The following is a 17,645-nucleotide window of genomic DNA, read 5'->3' on the forward strand; positions in this document are numbered from 1 at the left end:
ATAGAGCAAACATATAGTACAATGCCTTGTCAAAAGTATAATGTTTTTAGCAAGTAATTTTAGTTGCAAATTTGGCGCAACTTGAAAAAGAAATCTTTGCAGGTTGCAATCAGCATTCGAGGATTAGCAACTTTATATTTGACCATTTTTATGTCGACACTAGTTGGGGCACGAACGCCATAAATCAGTGAATAGTCAAGCAATCTTTGACTCCAATTATACCAACATTCCGTTTATTGAAACCAGAGCTTTAGTTTATTCCAGGCTAGAAACTTGATTTGGTTCTCCGATGTGCAACACTTAACTATAGTTCACATATTCTGATTGTTTACATCAATCAAATTAAGTTGTTTTTCTCAAAACATATCATCTGTTGACTGTGGTGCAGATATTTTATGGTCATTTTCCTGCACACTCTGTACAACTACGACATATAACGTTATGCTTCCGTAGAACTTGGATATCGCTGTAAGAAGCATTAAAGCTTATCTTAAGCCTCATCATAACAATCAAATAGCTGCAGCGGGGAGCGACCATTTCATTAAAAGCAGGTCACGCAGCCATTTGTTGAAAAGAAGTTAAGAAAAAGGACATGTCGGGAAAAAACTTTGAAGTTAGATAGAAATTTGAATGTATATTTGATCAGGTTTAGGTTTCTTTGAGGTGAACAAGGAGCTGAAGGTGAACATACAGCTTTGAACAAATGTAATCAATAAAGTAGAGACTTTTAGCTTAAAAACTTTAACTCCAAATCTCTTCTGTATAACAAAGGATCTGATAGCTTTGTTTTTGCACGTGACTACTACAAACAAGGCGGTTTACATCAATTAAAAAAACTTTTTTTGGATAAAAGTTTGCTTTAGATTTTAGAAGATAGAATAGAGACTGTCATCTGCATCATTAATTGTCTCATGAAAACTTGGAGCAATCTGTTTTAGGCTTCGTCCACATTCTACAACGTCAGCGTTTTGAAACTTTTGATGTAATAATATTTGTTTTGTATACAGTTTTATTTACAAAGTGATGAGTAGAAATTCTCAAAGTGACATATCTCAAGCCAACAAAGGTTACAGAAGCATATTAGTTACACATAATCAAAAGCAAAGCTTGAATCAAAGCACAACAAATTGTGTAAACGTATACAAGGTGATGAGTAAATAAGTTTCTTTATATGCAAAGCTAGCTTTCAACTAATTGTATTCGTGGTGCGGTTTGAAACAATGGCTAAGCAGCTTACAAAGACAACTGATTTTAAAATAATTCACTGCCGTCTTAAAAACAGTAGCTAACAGAATTAATCGTAAACAGGTTTTACTTTAACTATGATTTTCAATACGTTAAACAAGATGCGCACAATTGTTTGTGTATCAAAATGGTTTACCTAAAAAAGCAAACTAATCAAATAAAGAAATAAATTTCATTCCTGCAACACAAATTGTTTGCAGGATAGAGATTAAAAATAGTCTGTCTAGAATTTTTTAGCGGCTTACTTTATAATATTTGATTTAAGTAAAAGTTTCAGAAAATGTTTCCATGCAAGATTACTTTCTTCTCTTTTCCCAGTAAGTTAAGTTTTCAAGAGCAGTGTCATAATTATCTTTGTTGGTATCTTTCAAAACTTTCATCGCTTTTTCAAGAGCAGATTTTCCAAGATCAAAGTGGCCAAGGTTGTAATGAGAGACACCGATGACAAAATCCAACTCACCCACAATGACATCTCGTGGTTGTGTAAACTCGCTTGTATCTTCCGGTAAAATGCGAAGAGCTTCACTTGCTGTTGCCAGGGATTGAGGATAATTTTCTGCCTGGAGATAACAATCACTTATGTACTTTAGCTGGAGACTTAAACAAATCTGTTTCTTGAGCTCGTCTGCTCCTCTGCATTCCCTGGTCATGTTGATCATCTCCTTGCATAGAGGAATAAATGATGTCGTAATAATGGCAATTTGTTGGGCAGATTCAAACGTGCGTTCATTCACTCGAACCACAATGCAACCAGAGAGATTCAAAAGTGGTGCAAGTTTGTCGAGCGGATTGGAAATAAGCTTACACAAGTTGACTCCATATTGTAATAGTGACACAGCAAGATTATCCTTGTTGTGATGAAAAAATGACTTTGCGACACATTTTATGTCCCAACACATTTGTTCACACTTTGTTGGGGTCAAGGGAATATTGTTTGACATCGATATGACGTCATTACTGTGAATTTTTGCATCGACGAAATCATTCAGAAGAAGTGCGAGGCGCAGTAAAAGTACTTTGGACTCCAGTTGACGAAATCCTGGTGGATGTTGCTTGCTTTGAAGATATTTGTAGATATCTTTTGCTCTGCTCCTCGTCATAGAAGGATTTACTTCGTATAAGTTGCACATATCTATACAAATAAATGAATGTAATTATAAATATTTGCCCTTAAACATACAGTCCCATATTTACTGGCGCCCGGAGAATAACAGCACGTTACAAACTGAGGTGTATAATGAGCAGGTATTTCTTTGATAAAGAATTACTACACTCAAATTTAGCGCAAGTAAAACGGAAATTTTTGAAGAGCAGATTAATTAGTAACGAAAGCGCTTCGTGATAAAACGCGCGTACGTAATGAATATTTGCTTTTCTGGCCCTGACCACACAAATATCAGCTCTACAAATAGTTATAACCAATAAATAGAGAAAACAAGACAGGAAAGTAGTTGTAGCTTACATCGGCTGAGACACCCAGACTATATGTTATTAAACAGCATGCTGTCTTTTTCAATTATAAAATACGCATAAATATCTTGCTCAATTTATTTTTAAATGTTGCTTTGTGCATCCGCATAATAGTTTATGACACTTACTTGTGATCGAGATGTTGATATTCTTTAGTTTCATTTCCTCATCTTCATAATCCGTTACTTTTTGAAAAGCGTCAAATGATTTCAGAAAGTAAGTTTCAGCTTTTTCTAGTTGATCTTTATCGTTGTAGTTTATGGCTAAATTATTGCAGGAAGCAGCATATTCTCTGGTCATTTGACATTTGTCTTCAAATTCCTTTTCTATCAAGGTAACACTTTGCAGGTTTAGTTCCATTTGATGATCTTTGTTGTCAAGGTTACCATAACACGCAGCTTTGCATATCCAGCAGGATGCTTTAGCTTTTATCACCATTTCTTTGTCTTCACATGAAAGTGATGAAATGGATTCAATGAGATTGTTGGCAAATTCAATCACACGACCGGACATGTCTTTCTGATGCTTGACGCCGCCGTAAGTTGCGGTCATTTGTGCGCATTGAGCCAATTTTCGAATAAAATAAAATTTGATTGCTGGCACAGTCACTACTAACTTACGGTTTGCCATTTGTATTAGTTCTAATAAAATTAAAGACGGTTTTTCTTCTGCCAAACTCTTGACGAGATTGATGACATCACAAGCTAGCATTTCTGAATCGTCTGCTCTCAAATTAATTGACCTCATTACAAACAGAAGCTCTTTACAAATTTCCAACGCGTTGTCAAATTTTCCTTCAGTAATTAAAGATTTCACAGATTGCAAAAGGTTCGTAATTGACTGGAAATTGCAGGTGGAACCATTGTCGGAATATTTTAGAAAATATTTTTCATTGTTGGTTTCACGTTCAGCAACATTGGACGTTTTCTCTGCAAAAAAATACGAAATAAGGTATTTTATGACGAAACGCATTTGCTTAAATTTTTCGCAATTTGATGTGAAATTGTTTTAATCATTAGTTTTAGTCAATTTATAAATACCCAAATTCCCCAGCGAACTTTCAATTACCGTAAATTAATTTTCGTTTTAGAAATATCCATGTCAAATATGTGAACCGAAATCAAACCTGATATTTTGCTCTCAATGACCACAGCATTCATCACGTCGTTAGCGAGTTTTGCGATGGGCATTTCATCGGGCTGATCGGCATCAGGTGTTGATTGTAAGTCTTCATGAAAATTGTTTGCAACTTTAGTCACATACAAGAATTATACAATCGATGTAGATAAGCTTTATATTGCTGAATTACTAACTTTTCAAAAACTCAAATATAAAAATGTTTTACCTGCAATGACATCCGAAATCGTTTTGCAATTTTTCTCGTCCAGCTTATCATCCCGGATGCGTATTTGTCTGCAGATCTCAGCTACACATCCTTGCATCTCTCCATCAATGGTTTGTAGAAAGGAAAAAAGCTCACTCTTTATATTGGTCATAGATGGACGAACTTTTGGGTTGAAATCCAGACATTTGCAAAGTACAGTTTCCAACATGGTGATAATCTTCACCCCTACGTCATCGCCTTTTAATTTAAGATGTTGTTTGAAGTTGTTTATCATTTCCTGTTTTTGTGTAGAATGGAATACTGAAGGATAAACCCTGCAGATGGCAACCAGTAGGATCACGCCATAGCTGTACACATCCATGGCGGTTGTTAAACGGTTACAACCAGGCACCAATCTTTCAGGAGCAGCAAAACAATGAGTAAGTTGATTGCCCTCTCCAGGTTTGTCAGGTCCAGCTCCCAACGATCCAGTGTAACCAGCTAGAGCGGCTCCTCCAAAATCAGCAACTTTGCAACGAAGATCAGTAGTCATGAGGATGTTGTCCGGTTTCAAATCACCATGAGCGATTCTACGATCTTTCAGGATCGTGTGCAGATGGGATAGAGCATCCGAAACGTCACAACCAATCCGTAAGAGAAGAGGAGGTGGAATCCGTTCAAGAACAGGATGAAAGATCAAGTCTTTAAGTGATCCTCCTGGCATGTGCTCCATGACTATTCCGAAGAGACATCCTTTCCACTCAAGCAGTCCTTCAATGCGCACCACGTGCTCGTTTTTAACTAAACGCAACATCTGGAGCTCTTTGATTAAACTACAGGAATACAAAATACGGGCTTTTATCAACGCATGTGATATATAATGGTAATAATCTTTACTTAACATCAGTGACTGATACATTGCCTGTTTTCAACCGACCTAGATCGAGCAACATCAGCGGCTCTTCCAGTCTTTTCAGGCAATTGACATTTCATGGCTAATCTGCTTCCAGATCGAGTATGGAAACCCAGAAGAACCATTCCATAACCTCCTTTTCCGAGGATGTAATCGCTTGCGTTGCAGATGATTTCATCGGCCTTGAAAAGACCTATCGGGTTTTCAGCTTCAGCAGATGACGACGTCTATAACATATTCATTGCATCAGTTTAGTGACATAATTCTAAGAAAGCACTTAACGTTTTAAAAAATATACTGCGAGACCGAATCAAAAACGTAGAAAAAAGTAGAAACGAGGTGACATGACCAATCAATCATCTTTCAAACAACGATATTCAGTAAAGCGTATGCAATATGCTGTTAACTCATTGGATCATATTTGCAGCGAAATGGTTTGCCCAAACGAATGCTTTCATGGATTTTAGTAAGAACGTGCAGGTTTGTGAAAAACAAATGACATCAATTCCTGAATCGAGTTCTCACGTAAGCATGATTTACTGTAGCACGTGGTTAAGCAAACGCTCTCGCTAATGTTCATCAAGTTATGCAATTACTTTAACACAATTTTCTGTTAAGCTATAACCCCACATGTACATAGTTTTATCGCGATCCACATTCATGTACAATGTGCTTTGGATATACGTATAATTGCTGGTATCTAATATGATGACAAAGCTGAAAAAGCCTCTCGGTGAAGGAAAGTATGTTTTAGATTAATGCTTCAAAGCAAAGTGCGATCATGACTAATCCTAGACGAGCGTGTGGACCAAAATTGTTGCGTCGTCCAACTGCAGAAAATGCGTTACGTGCCGCACACACATGCGCAAGTTTTAACATAAAGTGCGACAAATTTTCTTAACCTGACTGTCGCCAAATCATTTTGGCAGAACGCCGCCACCCGTCCTAAGACTATAATATGTCGACATATAATTGTAACAAGAAATAAAGCAAGAAGTATTCCAAGCAACAGCAAAATATATTGAATCGCCACCGGGGTCAAAATAAAAGACAAAAACAGTGTCAGAACAACAAATTCACTTTTGCTGTGCTCTTTTTACGAAATAATTATAACGAAACCGGGTTACATAAGAATACAGACTTTGTTGACATTAACACATTCCACTGTACTGCAGTGTTGACACCTAACACCTGTATGGATGAGCGTTTCGCTGAGTCCTAAAACTATACAAGTAAACCCAGAATTAAGGGGTGGCGATTATCACGGTGGGGTTTTATGTCATTTGAAAGTTGTCAGGTAAAAATTACAGGTCTTTCTCTTCACACATGGTTCGTTTAAATACAAATAAGAAAATTTATGATTTTAACCCAACCTTCAATTGACTAAGCTGTAATCAATGGAACATCGCGTTCGTATCTTTAAACATTACATTTAAATACGAAATGTGGACTGATGCGTCGTCTAAGTTTATTTAGCCTCGGTGCTGCATAAAAATATCACACAAAAACTGCTACACAGCAATTGAGTGACCAAAAATGATTTAAGCGAATAAAAAATTTCCGGCTACACTTGTTAAATTGACAAGATTTTACAGTTAAGTGTAATTCTAGCCCGAACTTTTAGGGCGACGAAGTGGAATACCCGCCAAAATTCTGTAGCATTGATGCTCAACACGACTATAAGAAACGGTTCAGTTACTGTTTTCCTTGAGCCTTGTATATTGCTTACAAAGTCACGCATTGCAACGAGTTGTCACTTAAAAAAACAAAAGTGTAATGATAGCAACAATCGGAACATTCCAATAGCTGTTAATTGTGTAGGCTACTTGTTTGGGAAACTGAATCAAAGATGACGATTGTACTCACCTCAGCCATACTTGTTGTTTTGTTATTTTCCTCACAAACGCTAACTTGCTTGAAACATAGACTTTCTTAAATTACAGTATAATTACAGGTACACAATTACGACAACTGCCTAGTAAAAGATTTCCAGTCAAAGTTTTGTTCTTTAAACTAATCTCTAAGTTGTAACAATCATAGCGTTTGTTGCCGTATTATTATCAAAAACAAGTTACTTCCTCTTTGTAGTCGCCTAAAGATATGTTGCGAAACTTTGTCACGTGGTAGCCTTTATCAGCCATTGTGATTCGCGTTGACGCAATGCACTTTTCCATGAATGACGTTGAAGTGTTGTTTGAGTATATATCATATGCTGACGGAACTGGATATACGCTGACGCTGGAAACAAACATGGCTACTACACAGGCTAACATAAAATAATCGTTTTGTTTCAAATGCACAGGTTTACATTCTTATGAAGATTAGTACTTTAATTATTTCATATTATTTAAAAAATGTGTTTTATTAAAGTTTCAATACCTGCCAAGGATGCCAAATAGTCCATAGGTTTCATAACTAAATCTTGAACGATATTTTCAGATGTTACGATTTACTCACATGGCTTATGTGTTTCAACTTTATATTAGCTATAATGTCCTGCCCTAACCAACATGTGCAAGTTATCCATTTTGCTTCCTTTCTCGTGTCTAATTAAACCTTACAATGATCTAATATCAAACGTACGTCTCGTGTGTTAACCCTGTGGCCGCAGCAAATGAAACGCGAATTTAAACCTTAAGGAGGCGTCATTGGGAGTCAGTTGTGTTCCGTCATCACTTACAACTTAGGCCACTTCTGGTCTTAGTAAATCTGGTCTTCATAAAATCATAGAAGAGCTATTTAGTTTTTATATTCTACGTGTGGTGGTTTGTCCTCTTACTGGAAAATTCACTTGTCCAGACACGAAACAACACCTTGGAATCAGATGCAACGAATTCAAGTACGTTGGTGACCGTTGAAAGTTCTCCCTCCCCCTGGAGCTGTTTAATCGGCAATGACTGTTGGTCGTCTGATAGTTTTCAAGATGATGCCCCGACTTCCTCGATCGGCAGAGACGACAACACAGCTATTGCCAAGTAGGCAAAATATATATTTAGGTGATTGCCTGAACGGTTTGAGACTGAATGAAAAACGGAATCTGCAGCCCAAATGGCAGACCTTGGAATCTAACTATTGCCAACAAAGCTGGCTTACTGCTCCACGCCAGGCTCTGAAGCCAACTATAAGCTACTAGGATAAATCGAAAAAGAAACAGCCTTTAGATTTTAGAACCTATACCTATAGCTAAACTGTGGAATTAAGCGGTTCCAAAGTAGCAGCCTAACCGCATAGCAACCATTGGAAACAAGGCTTATTGTGAAAACCAGGAAATCGCGATTAAAAACAAAGCATCGCTCTGAAAGCGCAAGGCGATTTGCTATGGAAACCATGGCAACAGACAATATGAATGAGAACTAAACATGCAATCAACCACTTCAATGAAGTCAGTGCTTGGAGACTGATACATTGTGGCAAGCTCTCATTCGTCAGTGTAAAATGCTATCTGAATTGCGCTTTATCAGCATCAAGTGATCAGCTACGTCATATTGTGAAATGCAGTTCTGTATGAGATAAATCGTTATTATTGTTGGAGCTGCTGTGGTATGATAATTATAATCTTTATCTACGGACTGAGGAAAGTCTTTGCACGACTTAAACACGGCGATGATTCTAGTAATAGCCTGTTCTGTTCATCAAAACAAACTTTTTGCGCTTCCTATCCAAATAAATCCGAACAAACGAACAGTCAATACTCAAAGGGGGGATATTTACAGTAATTTATTTGACAAAAGCAGATTTTTTAACAATTACTCTCAATTGCAAATTAGGCACAACTTGAATCAAACAGTTAGTGTTAGTTGCAAATCAGCTATAGAGGCTTGACAATTTTATAATTGACCATTTTGTGATTGCCACTAGTTGGGGCACTAACGCCATAAAAGCAAAATTCGTCAGTGAATGGTCAAGCAATCTTTGACTCTAATTATACCAATATTACGTTTGTTGAAACCAGAGTATTCGTTTATTCAAGGCTAGAGACTCCACTTGGATCTCGGATGTGCAATACTTAACTATAGTTCACATATTTTGATTGTTCGCATCAATCAAATTAAGTTGTTTTATTCAATACAAAGCTTCAGCTTTTCATCTGTTAACTGTAGAGGAGATATTTTACGGTTATTTTCCTGCACACAATCTGTACAACTACGACCTAGTGACCATTTCATTAAAAGCAGGTCACGCAGCCATTTGTTAAAAAGAAGGCGTTAAGATAAAGGACATGTCGGGCAAAAAACATTGAAGTTATATATAAATTTGAATGTATATTTGATCAGGTTTAGGTTTCTTTGAGATGAACAAGGAGCTGAAGGTGAACTTACAGCTTTGAACAAATGTAATCAACGAAGTAGAGACTTTTAGCTTAAGAGCTTTAATTCCAAACCTCTTGTGTACACAAAAGGATCTGATAGCGTTGTTTTTGCACCTGACTAACTGCACTTTGCACGTAACTACTACAGACAAGGCGGTTTATATCAATTAAAGAAACTTTCTTTGAATAAAAGTTTGCTTTAGATTTTAGAAGATAGAATAGAGACTGTCATCTACATCATTGTCTCATGAAAATTTGGAGCAATCTGTTTTAGGGTTCGTCCAGATTCCACAACGTCAGCGTTTTGAAACTTTTGTTGTAATAATATTTGTTTTGTAAACAATTTTATTTACAAAGTGAAGAGCAATAATTCTCAAAGCGACATGCCTTGAACAAAGGTTACAGAAGTATATTAGTTACACATAATAATCAGAAGCGAAGCTTGAATCAAAGCACAAAAAATTGTGCAAACGTATACAAGATGAAGAGTAAAGAAGTTTCTCTATATGCAAAGCTTGTCTTCAACTAATTGTATTCGTGGTGCGGTTTGAAACAATGGCTAAATAGCTGACAAAAACAACTGATTTTAAAATAAATCACTGCCGTCTTAAAAACAGTGACTCACAGAATTAATTATAAACAGATTTTGCTTTAACTATGATTTCAAATGCGTTAAACAAGACACGCACAATTGTTTGAGTATGAAAATGATTTACCTATAAAAGCAAACAAATCAAAGAAAGAAAGAAATCTCATTCCTGCAACACAATTTGTTGCAGGATAGAGGTTAAAAATAGTTTGTCTTGGATTTTTTAGCGGCTTACTTTGTAATATTTGATTTAAGTAAAAACTTCATAAAATACTTCCATGCAAGATCAATTTCTTCTCTTTTCCCAGTAAGTTAAGTTTTCAAGAGCCGTGTCATAATTAGCTTTTTCGGTATCTTTAAAAACTTCCATTGCTTTTTCAAGAGCAGATTTTCCAAGATCAAAGTGGCCAAGGTTGTAATGAGAGACACCGATGACGAAATCGAACTGACTAACAATGACATCTCGTGGTGGTCTAAACTCGCTTGTATCTTCCGGTAACATGCGGAGAGCTTCATTTGCTGTTGCCAGTGATTGATGGAAATCATTTGCCAGAAGATAGCAATGACTTATGTACTTTAGCTGGAGACTTAAATAAAGCTGTTTCTTGAGCTCGTCTGCGGCTCTGCATTCCCTGGTCATGTTGATCATCTCCTTGCACAGAGGAATAAATGATGACGTAATAATGGAAATTTGTTGGGCAGATTTAAACGTGCGTTTATTCACTCGAACCACAATGCAACCAGAGAGAATCAAAAGTTGTGCAAGTTTGTCGAGTGGATTGGAAATAACTTTACACAAGTTGACTCCATATTGTAATAATGACACAGAAAGATCATCCTGGTTGTGATGAAAAAATGACTTTGCGACACATTTTATGTGCCAACACATTTGTTCACACTTTCTCGGGGTCATGGGTGTATTGCTTGACATTGATATGACGTCATAACAATGAAGTCTTACATCGGCCAACTCATTCAGAAAAAGTGCAAGACGCAGTAAAAGTAGTTTGGACTCCAATTGAAGAAATCCTGGTGGATGTTGTTTGGTTTGAAGATATTTGTAGATTTCTTTTGCTCTTCTCCTTGTCATAGAAGGATTGTTTTCATACAAGTAGCACATATCTATACAAATAAATAGGATGATAAGTAGTCTATTTGCCGTTAAACATATGGTCACATATTTACTGGTACTTGAAGATTTACAGCACGTTACAAACTGAAGCGTATTTTGAGCAGTTATTTCTCTGATAAAGAATTGTTACACTTAAATTTAGCGCAAATAAAACGGAAATTGCTGAAGAGCAGATTAATTATTAACGAAAGCGCTTTGTGAGAAAACGCGCGCACGTAAAAGCATTTGCTTTTCTGGCCCTGACCACACAAATATCAGTTTTAGAAACAGTTATAACCAATAAATAGAGAACGCAAGACATGAAAGTAATGGTAGCTTACATCGGCTGAGACACACAGGTTGTATGTTATCAAAATGCATGCTGTCTTTTTCAAATATAAAATACGCATAAATATCTTGCTCAATGTATTTTTAAATGTCGCATTGTGCATCCACATAATAGTTTATGACACTTACTTCTGATAGTGATGTTGATTTGCTTTAGTTTCACTTTCTCATTTTCATAATCTGTTACTTTCTTGTCAGCATCAAATGATTTCAGATAGTAAATTGCAGCCATTTCCAGTTGATCTTTATCTTCGTAATTATAGGCTAAATTATTGCAGGAAGCAGCATATTCCCTGGTCATCTGGCATTTTTCTCCAAGTTCCTTTTCTAACAAGGTAACACTTTGCAGGTTTAGTTCCATTTCATGATCTTTGTTGTCAAGTATTCCATAACACACAGCTTTGCATTTCCAGCAAGATGCTTTAGCTTTCATCACCATTTCTTTGTCTTCACATGAAAGTGATGAAATGGATTCAATGAGATTGTTGGTAAACTCAAGCACACGACCGGACATGTCTTTCTTCTGCTTGACGTCACCGTAACTTGCGGTCATTTGTGCGCATCCCGCAAATTTTCGAATAAAATTAAGTTTGGCAACTGACACAGTCACTACTAACTTACGGTTTGCCATTTCTATTAGTTCTAATAAAAGTTTAGAAGGTTTTTCTTCTGCTAAACTTTTGACGATATTGATGACGTCATAAGCTAGCATTTCTGAATCATCTGCTTTCATATTAATTGACTTCGTTGTAAACAGAAGCTCTTTACAACTTTCCAATGCGTTGTCAAATTTTCCTTCAGTAATTAAAGATTTAACAGATTGCAAAAGGTTCGTAATTGACTGGAAATTGTAGGTGGAACCATGGTCGGAATATTTTAGAAAATATTTTTCATTGTTGGTTTCACGTTCAGCAACATTGGACGTTTTCTCTATAGAAAAAATACGAAAAAAGCTATTTTATGACGAAACGCATTTGATTAAAATTTTCGTAGTTTGACGTGAAACTTTTTAAGTCATTAATTTTAGTCAATTTATTATTACCCAAATTCTCCAGCAAGTTTTCAATGACCGTAAATAAACTTTCGTTTAAGAAATATCCATGTCAAATATGTGAATAGAAATCAAACCTGATATTTTGTTCTCAATGACAACAGCAATCATCACGTCGTTAGCGAGTCTTGCGATGGGCATTTCATCGGGCTGATCGGCATCAGGTGTTGATTGTAAATCTTCATGAAAATTGTTTGCAATTTTAGTCACATGCAAGAATTATGCAATCGATGTTGATAAGCTAACATCACTGAATTACTGACTTTTCAAAAAATCGGATATAAAATTTTTACCTGCAATGACTTCCGAAATCGTTTTGCAGTTTTTCTCATCCAGCTTATCATCCCGGATGCGTATTTGTCTGCAGATCTCAGCTACACATCCTTGCATCTCTCCTTCATCAATGGTTTGTAGAAAGGAAAAAAGCTCACTCTTTATATTGGTCATAGATGGACGATTTTTTTGATTGAAATCCAGACATTTGCAAAGTACAGTTTCCAACATGGTGATAATTTCCACCCCTACGTCATCGCCTTTCGATTGAAGATGTTGTTTGAAGTTGTTTATCATTTCCTGTTTTTGTGTAGGATGAAATACTGAAGGATAAACCCTGCAGATGGCAACCAGTAGGATCACGCCATAGCTGTACACATCCATGGCGGTTGTCAAACGGTTACAATCAGGCACCAATCTTTCAGGAGCAGCAAAGTAGTGAGTAAGTTGATTGCCCTCTCCAGGTTTGTCAGGTCCAGCTCCCAACGATCCAGTGTAACGAGCTAGAGCGGCTCCTCCAAAAACAGCAACTTTGCAACGAAGATCAGCAGTCATGAGAATGTTGTCCGGTTTCAAATCACCGTGAGCGATTCTACGATCTTTCAGGATTGTGTGCAGATGAGATAGAGCATCTGAAACGTCATAACCAATCCGTAAGAGAATTGGAGGTGAAATCCGGTCAAGAACAGGATGAAAGATCAAGTCTAGAAGTGATCCTCCTGGCATGTGCTCCATGGCTATTCCGAAGAAACATCCTTCCCACTCAAGCAATCCTTCGATGTGCACCACGTGCTCGTTCTTAACTAAACGCAACATCTGGAGCTCTTTGATTAAGCTGCAGGAAAAATAAATTGTTAACTTATTTCGAACATCTGCAATGGTATTTGGTTTGTTGTGAATGTAATCCAAGTTTCCAAGTTTTCAACATTCATTTTTATCATTTCTATGATTTTTTTGCATTCTCAACGATGCTTTTTAAGTTATGATAATTTTAACTATACCTAAGTTTTGATGTAGCTGCTTTTTTGTCTGATTTTGTAGGCAATTGACATTTGATTGCTAATCTTCCAAGCCGAGGATGGAAACCGAGAAGAACTATTCCATAACCTCCTCTTCCAAGAGAGTTATCTCTTTCATTGCAGATGATTTCACTGGCGTTGAAAAGAGCAACTGGATCAGCTTGTGCAGAAGATGTGGATTTCTGCAAATGTATGTTGTGTTTAATAACTATTAATTTACTTTGCAACGTCATCAGTTCTTCATCAAAAGCGTTCCTAAAATGGAGATCATTAAACAGTTTCATTACATCACAGTGTAGTCCGTAAATGTTGTAAGGGTTAACAGTTCCTTGTAATATGAGTTCTGACGTAAAATTTTACGGTGCTGTCAAAAACTCAAACAATATTAATTCAGCAAAGGTAAGCAATCTAGCAAAGGTAGTGGCACCTTTAAGCAAGCAAATATTTGTCACAAACAACTAGTAGCAGGGATGGAAGAAACAAGCTCAAATTATTGGTTTGTCAAAGATTACAAGACCTGTAAGATTTAGCTTTCTTGGGATTTGAAATATTTTTGTAATGAAGCTTCGCAACAGCTAAAACATATTTTCCATCTACAGTGATGTTTAAGGCTGTGTTGTGGCAAATATTTAGCTATGTTCAACACTTTTTTTATTTCAAGATTGTCCTTACAGTTATATAGCTTATAGTTATAGTTCTAACACACTTAGTAATGTGTTTGTATCCTCATCGTTACTTTCTAAGCTTAATCGCCCACACAGCGCATTACGAATTCTCATGTACACGTCTATATTTTAGGGAATAGATTTTTCTTTGTGTCCAAAATGACCCTTTAGATAAAACCGCCTAATGGCCCAAATGGGATGAAGTGTCCCTGGCAGGCATTCGCTCTAAAATCTTATTGCTCACTGCCGTTTTGTATGTGTGTATGTGCAGTTGTAATGTGCACTCGTTGGTAAACTCATGTTCAGCCAAAGATTTTAGTAGAGTTCTTATGGAAATAACCCCTTTATTTTTTACCTCTTACACCACACGTCCACACATGCACTTTGTTTGTTCATTACCAAACATAGAACAATTATCATAGAACAGCTGTGCATTATTTCATGCCATTTTTCAGAAGTATGTTTTAAAATACAGTACAGTATCAAGGTTCATTTCAATAACTTGTTTGGTTTGTATGATTAATATGTCCCAAATGTTTAAGCTGAAATAAAATGGCCACATTTCTTCTACAAAAAAAAACTTTATGCAGTATCTATACTGTATAGCCAATAATGCACAACCAATAGGTTGCTATTAAGTAGATCAAGTATTTACGGGTGCTTTACAACTTACTACAATCACACGAACAATAAGATATTTTGTAGTATCTTATGGAGTGTCGGGGTTAATTGTTTTAGGTTGGCTTAAAAAATCAGACACGTCACATCACAGGATCTTACATGAGCAGGAAAGCAAACGATTTAATAAGCACAGATTCCACCGATCACAATCATGGTTAAAGTAACAGTCTTCGGCTTTTGCAGATATACTAAGCATGTCGAAAGTGTTTAACTTGTCGTTATTGGTTTATCCTGTTATCAGGTCGCCTGAACCAGGCCTATTTAGAATCTCACAAATCTGTCTTAAACAGGAGCATTACAGCGCATTGTCCAAGTCAAACAAAAGTTTCGCAATCTAGACTTTAAGGTTGTTGACCTAAGGTAAACTCTTATATTTAAGTTAAAAAACAAAATTAAATTTAAATGGGCAAACAATGTGATCATCTTTCAGAACTTTTATCAAAGTTTTACTGCTTTGTTTGTTATCGCCCATTTAAATTTAATTTTGTTTGTTCGCCTGACTTTTTGTAAAGTCGAGCAAACATGTTCCCAGTAGTCGTATTGTAAGGATCGTAACCAAAAAGGAACAAAAAGTTTACTAAATCTTTTGGCTTTGAAACGTACGTTTATTTTATGTCTCAGAATATCATTTGAACAAGTTCAACCCGGCGATGGTTCTTCTAATAAATGTAATATCATCCTCCATTACCGTGAGCAGCGCAACAAGAATCGAGTTTAAGAGACCCTTCAAAAAGCGTTCAAGCCGCTCAAAAACATGAGTGTGTCGGAATGCATTTCTTCAATGAATGATTTATTTGATATTCTCTGTGATCTGTCCGGAAATGTTTAAGCCATTGGATCTTTATGTGCAATACTTTTTGCCTACAGAAAATCAAGCACTTTATCACCAATTACACTAACTCAAATTAAAAACACAATTACGTCCAACTAAATATGACATCCTTTAATTGCAGGTTTGGATGAAACTAGCAGTACTTTAAGCATTAAACTCGAATAAAATTTCATCCGCGAATTTACATTTGTCGCCCGGTGTATAGGGTTTAGTTGGACCATGCTGACGTCAAAGTAACGTCACATAAAAAAGCGTTGAAAACACGAAAGGCCACCTGTCAATGGATTTAAGCGTTATTCACAAAAACATGAATTGATTCAATTCACATAATCAAACTATTCTTACCTCTGCCATCTTGATCAAAGTTTAGCGACAAATTCCTTTTTAAACAAGTAACTTCCCAATCAAAGGACAATGTTGTTCGTCTTGAACCAACCAGATTCATCTATTAACTTTATGAACGCTCTAGTCAACGAAAACTTACCATGGTAGCAATCTCCGCTCAAGCTGGGAATGCTTTTGTTAAATGACTTTTTCTTTATTGAAATTTGTCCTTCAGCAGGAAGAAATGTTAGCCAAGCCGTCTTGTGATAACTGCGCAATGTAAATAGTTCCCCAACAAGATTACAACGCTTTGTTCAAAGTGCAACACAATTTAGTTAATTATTAAATAACCAAAGTTTTTCAGGGATGTTCATCTCATTTATTAAATGTTAAATATTTCTAATTGTTGACCAAACTTAGTTGGAATAAATTTATTAGTCGTTGAAAATGTGGACCCTGGGCACTAACTATTAAACATTACTGCGCTTGTTATTTCCACAGCATCAACACAACCCAAACGCGGCCCCATTACTGAATATAACATCTAAAATAAAGATGTTTCCTAGAATAAGCTATAATGTGACAACGACCACGAATTTCAGACTACTTAATAGTGAATCCCTAACTATCAAAAACACTACAAAGAGACGTAAAAAGCCTGTTGGTATCTAATTCTTGTGATGACGTCAATTAACTATATTTTTAGTTAAAAGAAGGTAGATGCTGACGTCATTGAAATTACTGATATTTTAACCGAAGCTAAATTTTTCTCAGTTTTCTATTAGTCTTGAGACTTTGCCTAAGCACATTCCGTCCCCCAGCACCAGGCTTAATAAAGTTGCTCAAAGAGCATTTGGCTTTGCATTAGAAGCAAGATTTGACACAATCGGTTTATTTTTCGTCCGGTTTCTCACTTCAATTCGCGAACAATCTCGTAGAATCAGCGTCAGCAGCTTGTTGTGAAAACCAGGAAATCGCGATTAACAACAAATGATCGCTCTTGTAGCGCAACGCGATGTGCTATGGAAACCATGGCAACAGATAACATGAATAAGAAATAAACATGGAATCAACCAATTCAATGAAGTCAGATACTTGGAGATCGATACTTTGTGGCAAGCTCTCATTCGTCAGTGTAAAATGCCATCTGAATTGCCCATTGTCAGCATCAAGTGGTCAACTGCGTCATATTGTGCAATGCAGTTCTGTATAAAACATATCGTTATTATTGTTGGAGCTGCGGTAAACCACTAAGATACGGTTGACCTCGTCCGAAAAACGCTTCATTGGCTGCATTGTCGGTAGTGGAGGCACAGGCTTGTCTTTAATTTGTGTAAATCTCGTGTGTACTGCATGACGGGAAGGTGTGCGTGGACGTTGTGGTCGTTTGTTGTCGGTGTTGAGATCGACATTTTGCAAACGTCGGGCTAATGCTGACGAGATTGTGTTGATCGCGGGTTGGTTTTTACCATTCGCACAACTTCTTGCAGC

The 17,645-nt window shown here is 36.6% G+C and overlaps 2 protein-coding genes across 2 annotated transcripts; both read right to left on the reverse strand.

Annotated features, from left to right (window-relative positions):
• Positions 1-991: 991 nt before the first annotated feature.
• LOC143460588 (uncharacterized) lies at positions 992-7,503 on the reverse strand. The gene is made up of 7 exons (XM_076958167.1): positions 7,332-7,503; positions 6,819-7,190; positions 4,977-5,179; positions 4,061-4,872; positions 3,842-3,943; positions 2,844-3,644; positions 992-2,377 (listed from the first exon to the last, which is right to left on the reverse strand). The coding sequence occupies exons 2-7, from the start codon at positions 6,825-6,827 to the stop codon at positions 1,542-1,544; spliced, it is 2,763 nt and encodes a 920-aa protein (XP_076814282.1). The 5' UTR covers positions 6,828-7,190; positions 7,332-7,503; the 3' UTR covers positions 992-1,541.
• Positions 7,504-9,613: 2,110 nt separating this feature from the next.
• On the reverse strand, positions 9,614-16,646 carry LOC143459804 (uncharacterized). Its single transcript, XM_076957089.1, has 6 exons — positions 16,176-16,646; positions 13,635-13,834; positions 12,654-13,468; positions 12,438-12,539; positions 11,439-12,239; positions 9,614-10,972 (listed from the first exon to the last, which is right to left on the reverse strand). The coding sequence occupies exons 1-6, from the start codon at positions 16,182-16,184 to the stop codon at positions 10,137-10,139; spliced, it is 2,763 nt and encodes a 920-aa protein (XP_076813204.1). The 5' UTR covers positions 16,185-16,646; the 3' UTR covers positions 9,614-10,136.
• Between the last annotated feature and the right edge of the window lie 999 nt (positions 16,647-17,645).

The sequence above is a fragment of the Clavelina lepadiformis genome, chromosome 5 (assembly GCF_947623445.1).
Source record: "Clavelina lepadiformis chromosome 5, kaClaLepa1.1, whole genome shotgun sequence".
Taxonomy (NCBI): Eukaryota; Metazoa; Chordata; class Ascidiacea; order Aplousobranchia; family Clavelinidae; genus Clavelina; species Clavelina lepadiformis.